General features: G+C 47.3%; 1 protein-coding gene across 2 annotated transcripts in view; it reads right to left on the reverse strand.

The window, feature by feature from the left end:
- CARD11 (caspase recruitment domain family member 11) overlaps positions 1-17,255 on the reverse strand; it is a 137,985-nt gene that overhangs the window by 46,866 nt on the left and 73,864 nt on the right. For both annotated transcript variants that reach the window (XM_003274949.4, XM_012496262.2), the window contains one exon: positions 4,526-4,657. In XM_003274949.4, coding sequence (XP_003274997.1) covers positions 4,526-4,532 — 7 coding nt within the window. In that variant the 5' untranslated portion in view covers positions 4,533-4,657. The remainder of the gene's footprint in view (positions 1-4,525; positions 4,658-17,255) is intronic.

Raw genomic sequence — 17,255 nt, forward strand, 5'->3', positions numbered from 1 at the left:
AAGAAGCTTATACCTTTTGCGGGGTCAGAAGGCACATGCCTAGGAATTAAACAGCAGCTCAAGGCAAGAAGACAGTCAAGTCTAGATGGACCAAGAAGCATTTCTTACCAGCTTTCATGAACAAGGAGGTTGTAGTTGGCACATGCCAACCACCTGTTACAAGAGTGCTCAGTGACACAGAAAGCCTTCCTCCCGGGACCCGGGTGACCTGGGGCAGCCACCTCAGTGGCCTGTCAGCTAACCAGTAAATAACTAGGGCAAAATCTTCTTTCCAGAGCAGAGATGAAAGGGACCCTCCTACCTCATCATAGCTCTCTGCAGCCTTGACCTCCCAGGCTCCAGCAATCCTCCCACCTCAGCCTCCTAAGTAGCTGGGACTATAGGCGCACACCACCATGCCCAGCTAAGAGACCTTTCTACCTCAGATGCAGTGAAATCACAGACCCTGGATCTCGTTGAAACCTGTCCCATCATTAATTCCCCTGTGCAGCACAGTTGCTTAGCAACCAGGGGTGAAGTTGAACTTGGGAAAGTGGACCAGTTTGTGAGTGCCTGGAGTGAAAGGGCCTCTTCAACCTCAGCCAACTTGAGTGAGAACTGGCTCTGTGCTGAGCACTGTGCTGGGAACAGAGGGTGCAAAGACGTTTCCCACACAGCCCCTGAGTTGCAAGCTTCTCAGAGGTTGGTGGTAAGTGTCAGCCGCCCACACAAGCCCCGGTGGGAGGAACAGCATCCTCTGGAACCCTGCAGATAGGGCAGCCACACGCCCTGCTGGCAGAACAGGAAGTGCTTCCCCTCTGGGCTGCCCACGTGCCAGGCACTGTGCCTGACCCTTTATAGAAATTATCTCATTTGGCTGGGCATGGTGATTACACCAGTAATCCCAGCACTTTGGGAGGCCGAGGTGGGCAGATCACTTGAGGTCAGGAGTTTGAGACCAGGCTGGCCAACATGGTGAAACCCCATCTCTACTAAAAATACAAAACATCAGCTGAGCATGATGGCAGGTGCCTGTAGTCCAAGCTACTCAGTAGGCAGAGGCAAGAGAATCACTTGAACCCGGGAGGCAGAGTTTGCAGTGAACCCAGATCATTCCACTGCACTCCAGCCCTGGCAACAGAGCAAGACTCCGTCTCTAAAAAAAAAAACAAAAAAAAGAAATAATCTCATTTAATGACCACAGAGGCTCTGAGAGATGGATGTGCTCATCCTTGTTTTGTAGACAAGGAAACCAAGAAGCAGAGAGCCCTAGCAACTTGCTGAGGGTCACCCAGCAAGTCTAACTGGGATTCCAGCCCAGACCTCCTCCACGTGAAGACCTCCCTGAGGTTCCCCTCCTTAGAGAGCTGGGAGCATTTTGAGTGGGAGTTTGCTAGGCAGAGGGAGAGGCAAGATAAAGCCGTCTGGTGAAGGGTGAGTTCATCTCACAAAGACCCGGAGCCATGATCTGGGAGCACCTGTTCTCACTTGGAGTGACAGAGTAAGGACACTATTGCACCTCTGTCCCCAGTAGGGGCTCACCTGCAGACATTTGTTACTGTATGAAAAAAACCTGCAAGGATTAGAAAACAAGTTGGTTTTACGTAGTAGGGTGGAACGTGCAGAACACACATGCCAGGAGTCCCTTCTAGATATCATCCCTAGAGAAATTCTACCCATGTGCATCCAGAGACCTGTGCAAGAATGTTCAACAGCAGCACCATGTATCCAAAACCAGAAACCACACACACACCTCGTGCAACAGTGTGGATAAATAAACTGTGTATTCAGTGCTGGCACACTCCCCAGCAGTGAACATGGAAAGAAATATGACCATGTGCATAAGCACAGGTGCACCCCAGGAACATGATGCTGAGTGAAAAAGCAAGCCACAGAAGATGCCTGGTATAAAACCGTCTATAAGTACTTCAAAAACAGGCTGGGCACAGTGGCTCACGCCTATAATCTCAGCACTTTGGGAGGCCCAGCTGGGAGGATTGCTTGAGGCCAGAAGTTTGAGACCAGCCTGGAAAACACAGCGAGACCCTATCTCTACAAAAAATAAAAACAAAGTAGCTGGGCATGGTGGCGCACGCCTGTAGTCCCAGCTACTTGGGAGGCGGGAGGATCACTTGAGCCTAAGAGATGGAGGCTGCAACGAACTATGATCGCACCACTACATTCCAGCCTAGGAAAAAGTGAGATCCTGTCTCTAAAAAATTAAAAAAATATATATATATATGTAAAACAAGGCTGAGTGAGATGGCTCATGCTTGAAATCCCAGCACTTTGGGAGGCTGAGAGGGGAGACTGGGAGTTTGAGGCCGGGAGTTTGAGGCCAGACTGGATGATATAGCAAGACCCCATCTCTACAAAAAAATAAAAACTTAGCTGGGTGTGGGGTTGCGTGCTTGTAGTCCCAGCTACCCAGAGGGCTGAGATGGAAGGATTGCTTAAGCCCAGGAGGTCGAGGCTGCAGGGAGGTATCGTCATACTGCTGCACTCCAGCCTGGGAGATAGAGCGAAACCCTGTCTCAAAAATAATTTTTTTTTTAAACATACGAAACAAAACCCTACTGTTAAGGATATACGGCAAAACTACACCAAGAAACAAGGGGACTGATAAAAATCAGAATGGTGGCTTCCCCTGGGGAGGGGCAGCCAGACAGATGTGACCTCGGAAGGTCCCCTGGGGACACTGATGACACAGGGAATTGTGTTATGCTTCAACTGGATACATGAGTGTCTGTTTCATTGTTCTCTGTCTCATAGATACACATTATATATACGTATTTATATGTATGAAATATTTCATGGAAAAAATCTATGGAGAGTGTAGCTAGCCTCAAAAGAAAAAAAATGTCTCAGACACAATTCGAAATGTATTTTCCCTTCTAACACTTCCCTCTAACTCAGCCTGACTCAGCCTCATCACCGGGGATGAACCCAGTGGCTCTGTCAAGCTCTGGGAAGTTTCTTTGAAGGCAGTTTTCTCAGAAATGTGCCCGGAGGCCCTGAGGCTCTGAACTTTAACAGCCTTGCAGGTTGGATGGCCCGTCCCTACCTAAGTCTTAGCCGGAGCTTGTCGCAACTCGCAACTCGAACGCAACCTTCAGCAGGGTTTGACTTCCAGTGTGAGACAGGTCCTAGGCCACACTAGTCTCTCTGCAAATGGCTGAAAGGCAAGTGCCAGGCCCCCAGGCCAGGCACCACAGGAAGGGCTGTGTTGCTCACCTTCCCTGGGAAGCAAAGGACCAGGAGGTGACCCACCCGAGGATGAATTCCATGAGAGCTGCTGGCCTCATGTCCCGACTCACTCATTCAGGGCCTCTACTGTGGCTTCCTCTTGCTGTTATGATAAAGTTCCAATCTTTTTTTTTTTTTTTTTGAGATAGGGTCTTGCTCTGTTGCCCAGGCTGGAGTGCAGTGGTGTGATCTCAGCTCACAGCAGCCTCTGCCTCCTGAGCTCAAGCAACCCTCCTGCCTCCACCTACTGAGTAGCTGGGACCACAGGCAAACACCACCATGCCCAGCTAATATTTTAAAAATTATTTTTGTAGAGATGGGGTCTTGCTATGTTGCCCAGGCTGGTCTCAAACTCCTGGGCTCGAGTGATCTTCCCGCCTTGGACTCCCAAAGTGCTGGGATTACAGGCATGACCACCATGCCAAGCCATGTTCAACTTTTTTTTTTTTTTTTTTAAGAGATAGAGTCTTGCTCTTTCACCCAGCCTGGAGTGCAGTGGCACCATCTCGGCTCACTGCAGCCTCAGCCTCCTGGGTTCAAGTGATTCTCCTGCCTCAGCCTCCTGAGTAGGGGGGATTACAGATGCCCACCACCATGCCTGGCTAATTTTTGTATTTTTTGTAGAGACGGGGTTTCACCATATTGGCCAGGCTGGTCTCGAACTCTCAACCTCAGATGATCCACCTGCCTCGGCCTCCCAAAGTGCTGGGATTTACAGGTGTAAGCCACTGTGCCTGGCCCATGTTCAACATCTTGATATTGATCTTCAGGCCCTGCAAGGTTTGCTTTCTGCCAGCCCCTCAATCTTATCACAACTGCATCCCCAGCCTGCCAGCCTTTTCTCTGATTGTCTCCCAAGCTCCGACTAGTGTCAGAGCCTGATCCCTGCCCCTCTCTCCCTTCACTACTCCTGCCCCTCCACCAAGTCTCAGGTCACCCTCACTTGCCTTTTTTCCAATATAAAGGAACGGCCAGGCACAGTGTCTCCTGCCTGTAATCTCAGTGCTTTGGGAGGCAGAGGCAGGGAGATCGCTTGAGGCTAGGAGTTTGAGACCAGTCTGGGCAACACAGCAAGGCCCTGTCTCTACAAAAAGATTTAAAAATTCACCAGATTTGGTTGTGTGTGCCTGTGGTCCCACCTACTTGGGAGGCTAAAATGGGAGGATCACTTGAGCCAAGGAGGTGCAGGGCTGCAGTGTGTTATGATCACGTCACTGCATTCCAGCCCCAGTGATAGAACAAGACCCTGTCTCTCCATAATATATAGAGAGGTATAGAGCGGGTAACAGATGCCGAGTACCTGGCATGGAGGGGTGCTCACACACAGGGGCTGCTATCCCGCCATTGGGGTGTGACTTCTACACTTCCCAGCTGGATCTCGTCTTCCCTCGAGCCAGGCTCCCGTTGCATCTGGACTTGCAATGCTCGGGATCTGGAAAGGAAGCAATAATCAGCCTTGAAGCAGGAGGCGGAGGATGGAGAGAAAGGGAACCGTTCTGGGATCAAAGGGATATTCTGCTTTGGAAGAAAAGGCCAGGAAGTCCTGAGGGGCGCGTCACCCTGGATGACATTGGCAGAGCGGACCACACCAGGGGCTGCAGGGGGAGAAGGGCTTCTGTCCCACTCCGGGGAGTGGGCAGCCTGGGAGGCCACTGACCCAGGTCGTGACACCCCTGGGGATGGGGAGGAGGGAAGATGGCAGCCTTGGGCCTGCTCGTGGCCAGTGTGGAAGATCTTTGATGGAAAAGGCTTTGATGGAAACCTCTGCAGGCTGGAGCCGCTCTCATCAACTGCTAATTCATTAGGTCAAAAGCAGCAAACCCCTTCCCAAACCCCGAAGAGTTCCCGTCACTGTGAATTATGTCTTTAGCCTCCAGCCTGCCATGGGTTTGGACAGGAACACGCGGTAGCCCACACATGCTGTAATTTCCCAAGGCCGGTGTTCCTTACGGTGACTGACGAGGCCACCGCTAATGCCCCACTCAGCCATCCAGGAGCCCAGCTGGGGGTTTGGGTTTTTGGGGGAAGGTTCAGTTCTCCTTCTGTAGAAAGGAGGTCAGGATCTCACTCTGTTGCCCAGGCTGGAGTGCAGTGGGACAACCACGGTAAGAGGGAAATGTGGGGTTCAAACCCTGGTACGGTGGAAAGAGCCTTACACCCGTCCCCAAAGCTGCTTGGAACCCTGTGGGGGGCAGGCTTTAGGCAGCTGCTCTAGGACAGCTCCATTCAGGAGTGACAGGGACCCTGGGCCGCTGATGTTTAATCAGGGACTTGCTTGGTTTTGGCTTTGAAGGCTAATCACAGTGACATGAGATTTCCCGGGGCTGACAGAAGCTGTTCCTGTCGGGCATCGGCTGGGCTTGGAGTGAACTGTCAGAGGCCTTCAGCCCCGGGGAGGTGGTGGTGACAGGCATCTCTGGAGGACACCATCTCCCTGGTCTCCTCACGGCCTCCCTGCTCTGTGGCTGGGACAGGGCCAGGGGCCGGGGGTGGGTGGGGAAGGGAATCACAGAACCAAGGGCCTCTGCAAAGGCAGCAGAGCAGTCCACAGGCCAGTCAGCAAACACAAAGGGAAATGACACCATCTGCATTTTTTTAAAAAGAGAATGTGTTTATCATTAGAAAAATAAAAGGCTTTAAAAAAATTGTAAGGAAGGCTTTAATTGTGGCCAGGCATGGTGGCTCATGCCTGTAATCTCAGCACTTTGAAAAGCTGAAGTGGGAGGATTGCTTGAGGTCAGGAGTTCAAGACCAGCTTGGGAGAACATAGCAAGACCCCATCTGTACCAAAAAAAAAAAAAAAAATTATCTGGCCTGGTGGCATACACCTATAGTCTCAGCTACTCAAGAGGCTGAGGTGGGAGGATCTCTTGAGCCCAGGAGGTTGAGGCTGCAGTGAGTCATGATTGTGCCACTGCACTCCAGCTGGGGTGACAGAGCAAGACTCTGTCTCAAAGAGAAAAAAAAGAAAGGTTTTAATTACAAGAAAGGAGAAACAGGGCTGGGTGCAGTGGTTCACACCTGTAATCTCAGCACTTTGGGAGGCTGAGGTGGGCAGATCAGCTGAGGTCAGGAGTTTGAGACCAGCCTGACCAACATGGTGAAGCTCTGTCTCTACTAAAAATACAGAAATTAGCTGGGCGTGGCGCATGCCTGTTGTCCCAGCTACTTGGGAGGTTAAGGCAAAAGAATTGCTTGAGCTGGGGGCGGAGGTTGCAGTGAGCCGAGATCACACCATCGCACTCCAGCCTGGGCTGCAAGAGCGAAACTCTGTCTCAAAAAAAAAAAAAGGAGAAATAGGCTTGAACAACTACCCTTGCTGTTCTACCCCTACTCCCTACCCACTATGTCAACGTAGGTTGGGAAAACTGAGGTGCAAGAAAACCAGTACTGAGACTGGGCTGTTTCTGCCCTTAGAATTTTGATGACAGCATTTGGGAACTTGGTCCTCAGGTCAGGGAAGATTTCTAGGATTAAAAGTCAATCTCTTGACCACTTGCAAGACTAGACTGGCTCATAGGTGTAACATGCAAGTGACCCAACACCATCCCTCGTGCTTACAGATTATCCGGTGTGTGCCAGACACTTTGTTAGGTGTCACTGATGAACCTCCGGAACTCTTTGAGGAAGGTGGTATCATCATCATCACCACCACCACCACCTTACCACCAAGAAAACAAAAGCTTAGAGAGGGCTGGGCACGGTGGGTCACACCTGTAATGCCAGCACTTTGGGAGGCCGAGGCGGGCGGATCACTTGAGCTCAGGAGTTCAAGACCAGCCTGGGCAACATGGCAAAACCCCGTCTTTACAAAAAACTAGCTGGGCATGGTAGCACGTGCCTGTGGTCCCAGCTACTTGGGAGGCTGAGGCAGGAGGATCGCTGCAGCCTGGGAGGTCGAGGCTACAGTGAGCCAAGATCGTACCAGTGTACTCCAACCTGGGTAGCAGAGGGAGATCTCTGTCTCAAAAAAACAAAACAAAACAAAACAAACGCTCAGAGAGGTTCAAGTTCATAAAACTAGCATAAAGGTAGGATTTGGACCCAAGGTTCTCTGACTTCCCCTTGATTGCTACTATACAGCACTAGAATTGCTTTTTTTTTAAGTTTACCTTTTTAAAGGGCTGTAACCAGAAAGTATATGTGCAAAAGCTCCCTGAAATGTCACTTTTACATATAAGCTTAAGACAGAGTGAAAACTGTGCTCTAAGATGGCAGATATTGGCTCAAGGTTAAAAAGAAACTGGCTGGGTGTGGTGGCTCATGCCTATAATCCCAGCACTTTGGGAGACCCAGGCAGGTGGATCATGACATCAGGAGATCGAGACCATCCTATCCTGGCTAACGTGGTGAAACCCTGCCTCTACTAAAAATGCAAAAAAATTAGCCAGGCATGGTGGCAGGCACCTGTAATCCCAGCACTTTGGGAGGCTGAGGCGGGAGGATCACAAGGTCAGGAGATAGAGACAGTCCTGGCTAATATGGTGAAACCCTGTCTCTACTAAAAATACAAAAAATTAGCCAGGCGTGGTGGTGGGTGCCTGTAGTCCCAGCTACTTGAGTGGCTGAGGCAGGAGAATGGTGGGAACCTGGGAGGCAGAGCTTTCAGTGAGTTGAGATTGCACCACTGCACTCCAGCCTGGGCAACAGAGCAAGAGTCCGTCTCAAAACAAACAAACAAACAAACAACTATTGCTTCTCAAAAGAGGAATCAATTGCTTATGCACTGTAGATTCCTCATGGTGGTGTTTTCCAAGTACAATCAATGCCCATTCACCCCACAATGAAGCCTGCTAGTTGACAAACAAAATGTTAGTTTTTCTTTTTTTTTTGAGATGGAGTGTTGCTCTCATTGCCCAGGCTGGAGTACAGTGGCGCGTGATCTCGGCTCACTGCAACCTCTGCCTCCTGGGTTCAAGTGATTCTCCTGCCTCAGCCTCCTGAGTAGCTGGGATTACAGGCATGCACCACCATGCCCGGCTAATTTTTGTATTTTTAGTAGAGATGAGGTTTCACTATGTTGGCCAGGCTGGTCTCGAACACCTGACCTCAGGTGATCCAACAGCCTTGGCCTCCCAAAATGCTGGGATTACAGGTGTGAGCCACCGCGCCTGGCTGGAGAATGCGGGTTTTTGTTGCCTCTCACTTAAGAATAAATAGAGAGGCAAGGATCACTTGATGGTTGAGGAAAGTCTCCACATGAAAGGCAGAAATCAAAAGGGTCATATGGACCCAAGGAATCTGCTAGGAGCAGACAATGCACAGAATAATAGAAAATTTTAAAAAACATAACCTGGCTGGTGCAGTGGCTCACACCTGTAATCCCAGTACTTTGGGAGGCTGAGGTGGGAGGATTGCTTGAGCCCAGGGATTCGAGGCCAGTTTGGACAATATAGTGAGACATTGTCTCCACAAAAAATCAATAAATTAGCTGGGCATGGTGATATGTACCTGTAGTCTTGGCTATGCAGGAGGCTGAGATAGGAGGATTGCTCGACCCCAGGAGATTGAGGCTGCAGTGAGCCATGTTTGCACCACTGCATTCCAGCCTGAGCAACACAGTGATACCCTGTCTCAAAAGAAACCCCCAAAACATAACCTGATAATTAAGAATCATTTAGAGATGAGATGAAGCATTGCATCCATAAAGCAATGGTAGGGTGCTAAGAAGAGGAACAATCAAAGAACAAGAAGTTCTTGGCAATTAAAAATAAGGCAGCAGAAATTTAAAATCAACAGAAGACTTGGAAGATGAAGTTGAGGAAATTTCCTGAAAAGTTAAATAAAAAGTTAAAGAGAAGGCAGACAAGAGGGGAGGGAATGAAATCAATTTAGAAGGTCTAATATCCAATAAATAGAAATCCTGAAAAGAGATGACAAAGACTGTGTCTTCTCATTATATATCTTCTGGGGATAGACTATAAACCAAGGGATGAAATTATCAGAGAACTAATATTAGAGAATTCTCTGAATGTAAAAACATGAGACTTCAGACTTAATAGGCTCTTTGAATATTAGTACAATCAGTCGAAAAGAACCTTCTCAGTGCACATTGTTGCAAAAATTCTGGCCACCAGGGAATAAGAAAAGACCCTAGAAGCTTCCAGAGAGAAAACCTCAGGTCACATGAAGAAGAATGGAAGCAAATATACCATCAAACTCCTCAATAGAAATACTGGAAGCTCGGAGAAAATGAGGCAATGCCTTCACATTTTTGATGGAAATTCTTTTTTACCTAGGATCCTATATCCACCCAAAGTATTATGTGTGAAAATAGAATAAAATTATTTTCAGAAAAGCAGGAACTCCAAATATTTGTCTCCTATGCACCTTTTCATTGGAAGGTACTAGAGGATATGATGCAGCAAAATGAGGAAGTAAGCAATAAAGAGGAAGGTATGGAGCTCACAAAGCAAGGAATCTACTTGGGGAAGCAGCAAGGAAAGTCCCCGGATGAAAGCAAAGCGGCCTGGAGCAATTGGCCAAGATTGCAACAGGATCATGGAGGGTCCACAAGGGAGAGGTTGCCAGGGGAAAAACATAATGATTTTCTGATATATTTGATAATTCAGGAAATCATATTGTTAGGCAAATGACAGATCTGAGAGTCAGATGGGGAAAAAATGAAGAATAAGTACATTTAAAAGAAACCCTGGGCAAAAGCAAAGGAAAAAAAAGAGGCAATATTAACTCCAGGAAAAAACAAAAGTGCAGACAAAAAAGAAAATCACAGCACCACAACTTGCCTTAACATGAACAATATTTACCTAGTTATAATAATATAACCACCACAGATGAATCAACACAACAGATCGTGGCCTAATATAATGAGAGAATGGAGGAAGGGGAAGTGCTTTGAATGGGTTATTAGTAAAAGAGAGCTAAATTCTCATCTATCTAACAATATGTCAATCGATAATGGCTTTAACATATCAACAAATAGCAAGGCAAACATTATTTAGACCTAGTGAAAAAGAACAGAAGAAATAACAGAAGAAAACAAGGTGAAAAAGAGGTTTTTTTGTTTTGTTTTTTGTTTTTAGGTGGAGTCTCACTCTGTCACCCAGGATGGAGTGCAGTGGTATGATTTTGGCTCACTGCAACCTCCACCTTCCAGGTTCAAGCGATTCTCCTGCCTCAGCCTCCCAAGTAGCTGGGATTACAGGTATGCTCTGTGTCTGGCTAATTTTTGTATATTTAGTGGAGACGGGGTTTCACCATGTTGGCCAGGCTGGTCTCAAACTCCTGACCTTAAGTGATTCACCTGCCTGGGCCTCCCAAAGTGCTGAGATTATAGGTGTGAGCCACTGTGCTTGGCCTGAAGAAGAGTTTGAAGTGATTGCCTCTGGGGATCAGGACTAGGGGATGATGATGGCTGGGTTGGGGAGCAATGTTTTTCTTACATGCCTATTTTACTTTCTTACTTTCAATTTTTTAATTAAAAAATATAATAGAGATGGGGTTTTGTCATATTGCCCAGGCTGGTCTTGAATTCCTAGACTCAAGCGATCCACCTGCCTTGGCCTCCCAAAGTGCTGGAATTACAGACATGGCCACCATGCCTGGTGTATTTTGCTCCTTTGCATGACTCATGTATTAATTTGATAAAAAATAAAACTAACTAAAAAAAACACGTCAGTCATTGGAAATACGGATAATGCATTTAAGTATGAAGAACAAAATAGTTATCTTCAGTCTTTGAACACACACCACGTTTCATCTTTTGCAATGCTTGTGAGTCAGCTCACCCCTTCCTAAACTGAAACTGCTGACTGTGTACCTGACTCTTCATGGATATCGCCTTGATTAATCTTCACAGAAGCTCAATTAGGTGGTTTTATTACTCCCATTTTATGGATGAGAAGGTAGGATCAGAGAGTTCAATAACAGAGTGAGATCTCACAGCCGATAAGTGGAAGAGCAGAGATTCCTACTTAGCCTCCCTGAACTCCACATCATCTGAGCTTAATTAAACTAGCAATCATCCCAGCTAATGTTTATTAAGCATAGCATCTAATTGAACCAATTATATTCCTTTCTTCCTGAGCTCCAAATCTTCCTCTTTATTACTGTGTGTGTGTGTGTCTGTGTGTAGAGACAGGGCCTCACTATGCTCTGGAATTATAGATGTGAGCCACCATGCCCAGCCTCTTTATTAATTTAAGCCCTCATTTTGTTGGAATGTATACTCGAATAGCTGCCTCTGAAAAGGCATATGGAGTTGCTATTTGCCAGATATCATGCTAAATGCTCTATGTCGATTATCTCATTTAATACACAAAACAACCCTATGAGGTAGATACTCCTACGCTCCTCATTTTATAGAAGAGGAAAATGAGACATTCACAGAGAGTTCCAGCAACTTGCCACATGTCTGTCTCATCTCTGTATCCCCAGGAGAAATTAGCATGGGGCTATACTCTTAGTAGGTGTTCAATATATATATTTGTTGAGTGGATAAATACAAATAAATATCAAATCTTGAATAAAATAAACACTAAGGTTCCCATTGCTTCAAACCAAGAGAGCCCTCTGGAAATGAGCTGTCTTTGGGGGGCAGACACCTCTTTTTTCCAAGAGCTACCCCAGTGCAAAAGCTCTGGAACCAGGAGGAGATAAACAGTTAGTTAGATGAATACATCTCTGGTTAATTGATTTGCCTGCATGATTGGAGTGAATGGCTTGATTTGCAGGGTTTAATTATTCCAATGAAACCTCTACTTAATTGAAAGGGCTTCTAGCAAAAAAAGGGAAAGAGATTATTTAAAAGGATGATCTACCGCCCATGAGAAAGGACTGAGGAGACATGGATACATGCCCGGACTCCAGCTATACTTAGTGTTTACAGCCCTGAAATGAAAGCTTGATGGAAAAGAGCCAGAATCATCCCTTCATGTACCACCTGCCCCATCCCCTTCATTCCTACAAAGAGGGCACTTGCAGAAGCAGCTAGAAAATTCCCCCTGCAAGACTATTCCCTGGTATCCCAGTTAACTTTTTAACCTCTGTCTGTCTCAGCTCATTCAACCAAAATCCTGAGATGATATTTCCCATCAATTAACATGTGTTGAACAATCAGCAGCGCTTCACTGATACATATTTTGAAAGTAGCAATTATCATTTTAAATTTGCAGTGGTGTGGCAGACACTGCCAGCTGCTGGCCCAATAGCCATTCTCTCTTACTTATTAAGAGATCACCAGTTTTGTTTGGGAACATTACTGTGCCCAACCAAAAACCTGTATTTCCAGCATCCCTTGCAGCTAGGTGGCTATTTGACACCACTCTGGCCAGTGAGATGTAGGTGGAAGTTTCTGGATGAGACATATAGAAGGCTCTTTAAAAGGAGGCAGATTTTAGATGAGAAGAGCCCTTTACTTGTCCTTCTCTTCCTACCTGGAATGTGGGTGTGATGCCTGGAGGCATAGCAGCCATTTTGTGACTGTGAAGACAAGGCCAGGCTCTAAGGATGACTGACTAGGATGCTACAAGAACCTCAGGTCATTGATAACAACCCTGGACAGCTAACCTTTGAATTCTTGGTCCATGAGAAGAGTAAAACCCCTAGTAGGCAGAAAATCTGATTCTGTTTCTATTATTTGTAGCTGCAAACAGTCCTAACAGATACAAGTGCCACATACAACGCACACTTTCTAAGCCATATTGGTCCTGGCCACAGACCCCTGATCCCTGAAATCAGAGCAACCCTCTTATTGATCTATTCCTTCCCATTCCTTTTTCCTAGAGACAAAACCAGAGTTGGCAAGTGGTCAATAAGAACTAAGTATTTAATACTATCCATGTCTGAAGTGCTGCAGCGGACAGAAACAAATGGTGTGGCTCTGAGGGGTGAGCAGTACCATGAGGAGATAAGGATCGCCCAGGAAATTGTAACTCATGGATGGCGCCCTCAGCCATTGGTTTAGCCATTCCCAGCTTTCAGCGTGTGGGCAGGACGATTTATCTCACCTGCCTGCTGTGGCCCTGTTTTGTATCCCCAGCATGCTTCTCACTGTGCAGTCAATGCCGTCACTTCTCTAGCCTCTGCCTTATCCCCTGGGCTGCATCTCCCCTCACATCAGCTCTCACTCTTCCATATGCACCCAACTTCGTCCCCATGTCACATTACGGCCGAGCTTCCCGGCCACCATCCCTGGCAAGGCCTAGCCCCTTGGTCCAGAGCACTGCCCGCCACCCCAAGCATCCCCTCAGGCACCAGGCTGCCTCTAATATTCATACCTGAAGCTCCCCAAGGGGCAACATCATTTTTACCTGACTCAGGCAAAGGGCCAATGGCTCCTGAAGATAAAAATGTCTCATCTTAATTCCTTTTTAGGAAAGGCGAGGGCATCAGTAGGAAGTTAGGAGGGGCTGGTGTGCCCTGAACCCAGAGACCAAGGGCACCACCACATATCATTCCCCAGCCCCCCGGAATATATCCACACTTATTCTGCAGTGGCTTCAGATTTGTATCAAGACGATGAAGTGTGGAAGGGCACGCACCCCTAGTAATCCCAAAGGACACTGCTTCCTGGGTCTCCTTTTTACTAATGCCACTGCAGAAAAGCTTTTGATAGAAGCCCAATTAGGAGTGACAGATTTAAATTGTTCTGAAAAGCACATCAATTAATCACATCCACTTTTTATGAGCATTGGCCCCATCTGGATTTCAGGTCTGTGCACAGGGCTGATTGACAGCTCTGATGGCGACCAGGAGCCATGACAGGACCACTCAGCCAGACCCAAATCCCAGAGTGAGGTCACCCTCTTGGACTCCTGTCAAGTCAGACTTGCTACAGGACTGGCTAGGGGGAAACCCTGGCCTTGATAACGAAATACTCTTCTCTCCTGCTGTTGCCTCTGAAGCCTGGTCAGCAAATCCGCCTTCCCCACAGGAGACTGATAAGCAGTTGCGACCACCAGCTGATTCCAATTCAAGACCTCGCTGTGCTTTCAAAGATGGGCTCTTGGCTTCACCTGTGCACTGGATGGAATTTGTTTCATTGCTGTGTTCTTCAGTGTCCTGGCTGTCATTTTATTGTCTGGGTTGGAAGCAACTTGGGGAGCCCATTGTCCCTCTTTGAGTTCTCCATGTCAGTGTCGTGATTTGTTTGGGCCACGCTATCTGGTATGGAGTGGATTTTTAATAAATATTTACTGAATTGAGTGCTCTGACGTTTTATGATAAAAAACATTCCATTGTCACAGAATTACATTCAGTATCAGTCCACCAAGAAGAACGCCGTGAGCTTAAGTGCTGTGATGGGCCCAGGACGGCCACTCTGCAGTTTCGTCTGACTGCTCCAGCAGAGTGAGGACCCTCCCTTCATGCCACCTGTGCAGTGGGCACAGAACAAAATTTTGTACCACTTCTTTTTTAAATTTTTATTTTTATTTTTTTACAGATGGGGTCTTGCTCTGTCATCCAGGCTGGAGTGCAGTGGCATGATCACAGCTCACTGCAGCCTCCAACTCCTGGGCTCAAGTGACCCTCCCATCACAGCCTCCCAGAGCACTGGTATTACAGGGGCACACCACCACCCCTGGATAACTTTGTTTTTTAAGAGTTGGGGGTCTCACTGTGTTGCCCAGGCTGGTCTTGAACTCTTGGCTTCAAGGGATCCTCCTGCCTTGGCCTCCCAAAGTGCTGGGATTTCAGGCATGAGGCAGCCTGTTGGGCCCAGTTTGTGCTTCTTACCCTCTTTTGCCATTGCTGGTTCCTACACCTGTTGTGAATTCCTTGGAGGAAGCCTCATGTGTACCCATCGGTGCCTTTCCAGCACAGCACCTGGCCCTCCTTTGTAGAGTGACTGAATAAATAAGTCTCCTTTAGCATTCAGCCTGGAGACTTGACATGAAAGCAACGGCATGGTGGGATACAGAGACTGTGTTTTTGTGCATACATTAAATTCGGGAGGAGGAGAGGTGGGAGGAAATTGTGTTACCCTTTGGTTTGGGGAAGTTGAGAGACAGTTTGGAAGGTGCAAAATCAGACACGGGACAGGCACTGCCAGAGACTTGGGCATTAGCAAGCAAAATCCTGCCCCTGGGAGCCCTCAGGGCTGGCATGTGAATGTGTGGGGTGGGCCCAGCGGCCCCGAGAATCTTCTCAGTGAAAGAGTTGGGCCCTTGAGTTTTGTAGAAAAGGTCACCAGTATCATCAAATGAGTCCCACTCAGAGAGCGGCCAAGAACCAGAGGTGGAAGACTCTGTGGGAGCCACAGTCAGACCTTAAATCTTCCTCATTATCTTCTTCTCATCTCACTCGGCTGGCACTAGAACCCCCAAGGAGCCTGCGACAGGGTTAGCCCAGGCTGGGCCGGATGCCTTTGGATGTCAACCCCAGGAAAGTCCACAAAGTGTGGTAATGAGGATATTCCAGAGAGACTGCGGGGAGGGGAGCCCCACTCACTCACTCACTTGCACATTCACTCACTCGCGCATTCACTCCCACTCACTTGTTCACTCATTCACTCATTCATTTACTCACTCACTCATCCACTCACCCACTCATTCATTTACTCCCTCATCCACTCACTCACTCTCCCCTGCACTCACTCATTCACCCACTCATTCATCCACTCACACATCCACTTGCTCGCACGTTCACTCACTCATTCACTCATTTACTCACTCATCCACTCATTCACTCACTAACTCATTTGCTCATCCACTCATTCATTCACTCACACATCCATTCACTCACTCATTCATCCATTCACTCACTGACTCATTCATTCGCTCATCCATTCACTCACTCATCCACTCACTCATCCACTCACTCGTCCACTCACTCACGCATCTACTCACTCACTGACTCACTCATGCATTCACTCACTTATTCACTCACTCATTCATCCATTCACTCACTGACTCACTCATTCACTCACTCATCCATTCACTCAGTCATTCACTCACTCATCCACTCACTCATGCATCTACTCACTTATCCACTGACTCACTCATGCATTCACTCATTCACTCACTCATCCATTAACTCATTCACTCACTCATCCACGCACTCAGCCATTCACTCATTCACTCACTCACACATCCACTCACTCATACACTCATTCATACATTCACTCACTCATTCATTCACTCATTCATTCATTCATTCACTCACTCATCCACTCACTCAGCCATTCACTCATTCACTCACTCACACATCCACTCACTCATCCACTCATTTATCCATTCACTCACTCATGCATTCACTCATCCATTCACTCATTCATTCACTCATCCATTCACTGATTCACTCACTCATGCACTCACTCATGCATTCACTTATCCATTCACTCACTCACTCATCCCTCACTCATTCACTCACTTACTCCTGGATTCACTCATTCATTCTCTCACTCACTCACTCACACATTCACTCACTCATTCATTTATTCACTCAATCACTTACTCACTAATCCACACACTCACTCATTCATTCACTCAATCACTCATCCACTCATTCATTCACTCACTCATCCACTCATCTGCTCATTCATTAATTCATTTACTCATTCATTCATTTGCTCACTCACTCACTGACTCACTCATTAGATTCAAAAAGCATTCCTAGATGCAGAAGGCAAAAAAATGGAAGAAACTTTGACTATGAGAAGATTCAGGGAATGAAAAATGGTAAGAATATGCCACACATGACAAATACGGGAGGTTCAGAGCTGAGAAAAAGAGGCAGTGAAAGAGAAATTCAGAGGAAAGATGGTCAAAAGGGCCCCCAGACTCACTGGAAGAAGAAAGAAGTGGCAAGAAAGACCGGGGCTGAGAAGCAGTGAGAAGGAGATTGAAGAGAAGAAGGAAACCTGGATCCCAGCCCAGTCTGGCCTGTATTTTAAAGTCAAGCATTAGCTCAGAGAATGCAAATTAGAGCTACAGCAGAGTGATTTACCAAGCGAATGCTGCGTGATCACTCGGGTCACTACCTGCAGCTCAAATGAAGTTATCTCCAGGGCCCAGAGCTGGCCCCGACCGCATCACAAGCTTCCTTTGAGGAGTCAGCAGGCAGCGGGA

The sequence above is a fragment of the Nomascus leucogenys genome, chromosome 17 (assembly GCF_006542625.1).
Source record: "Nomascus leucogenys isolate Asia chromosome 17, Asia_NLE_v1, whole genome shotgun sequence".
Lineage (NCBI taxonomy): Eukaryota > Metazoa > Chordata > Mammalia > Primates > Hylobatidae > Nomascus > Nomascus leucogenys.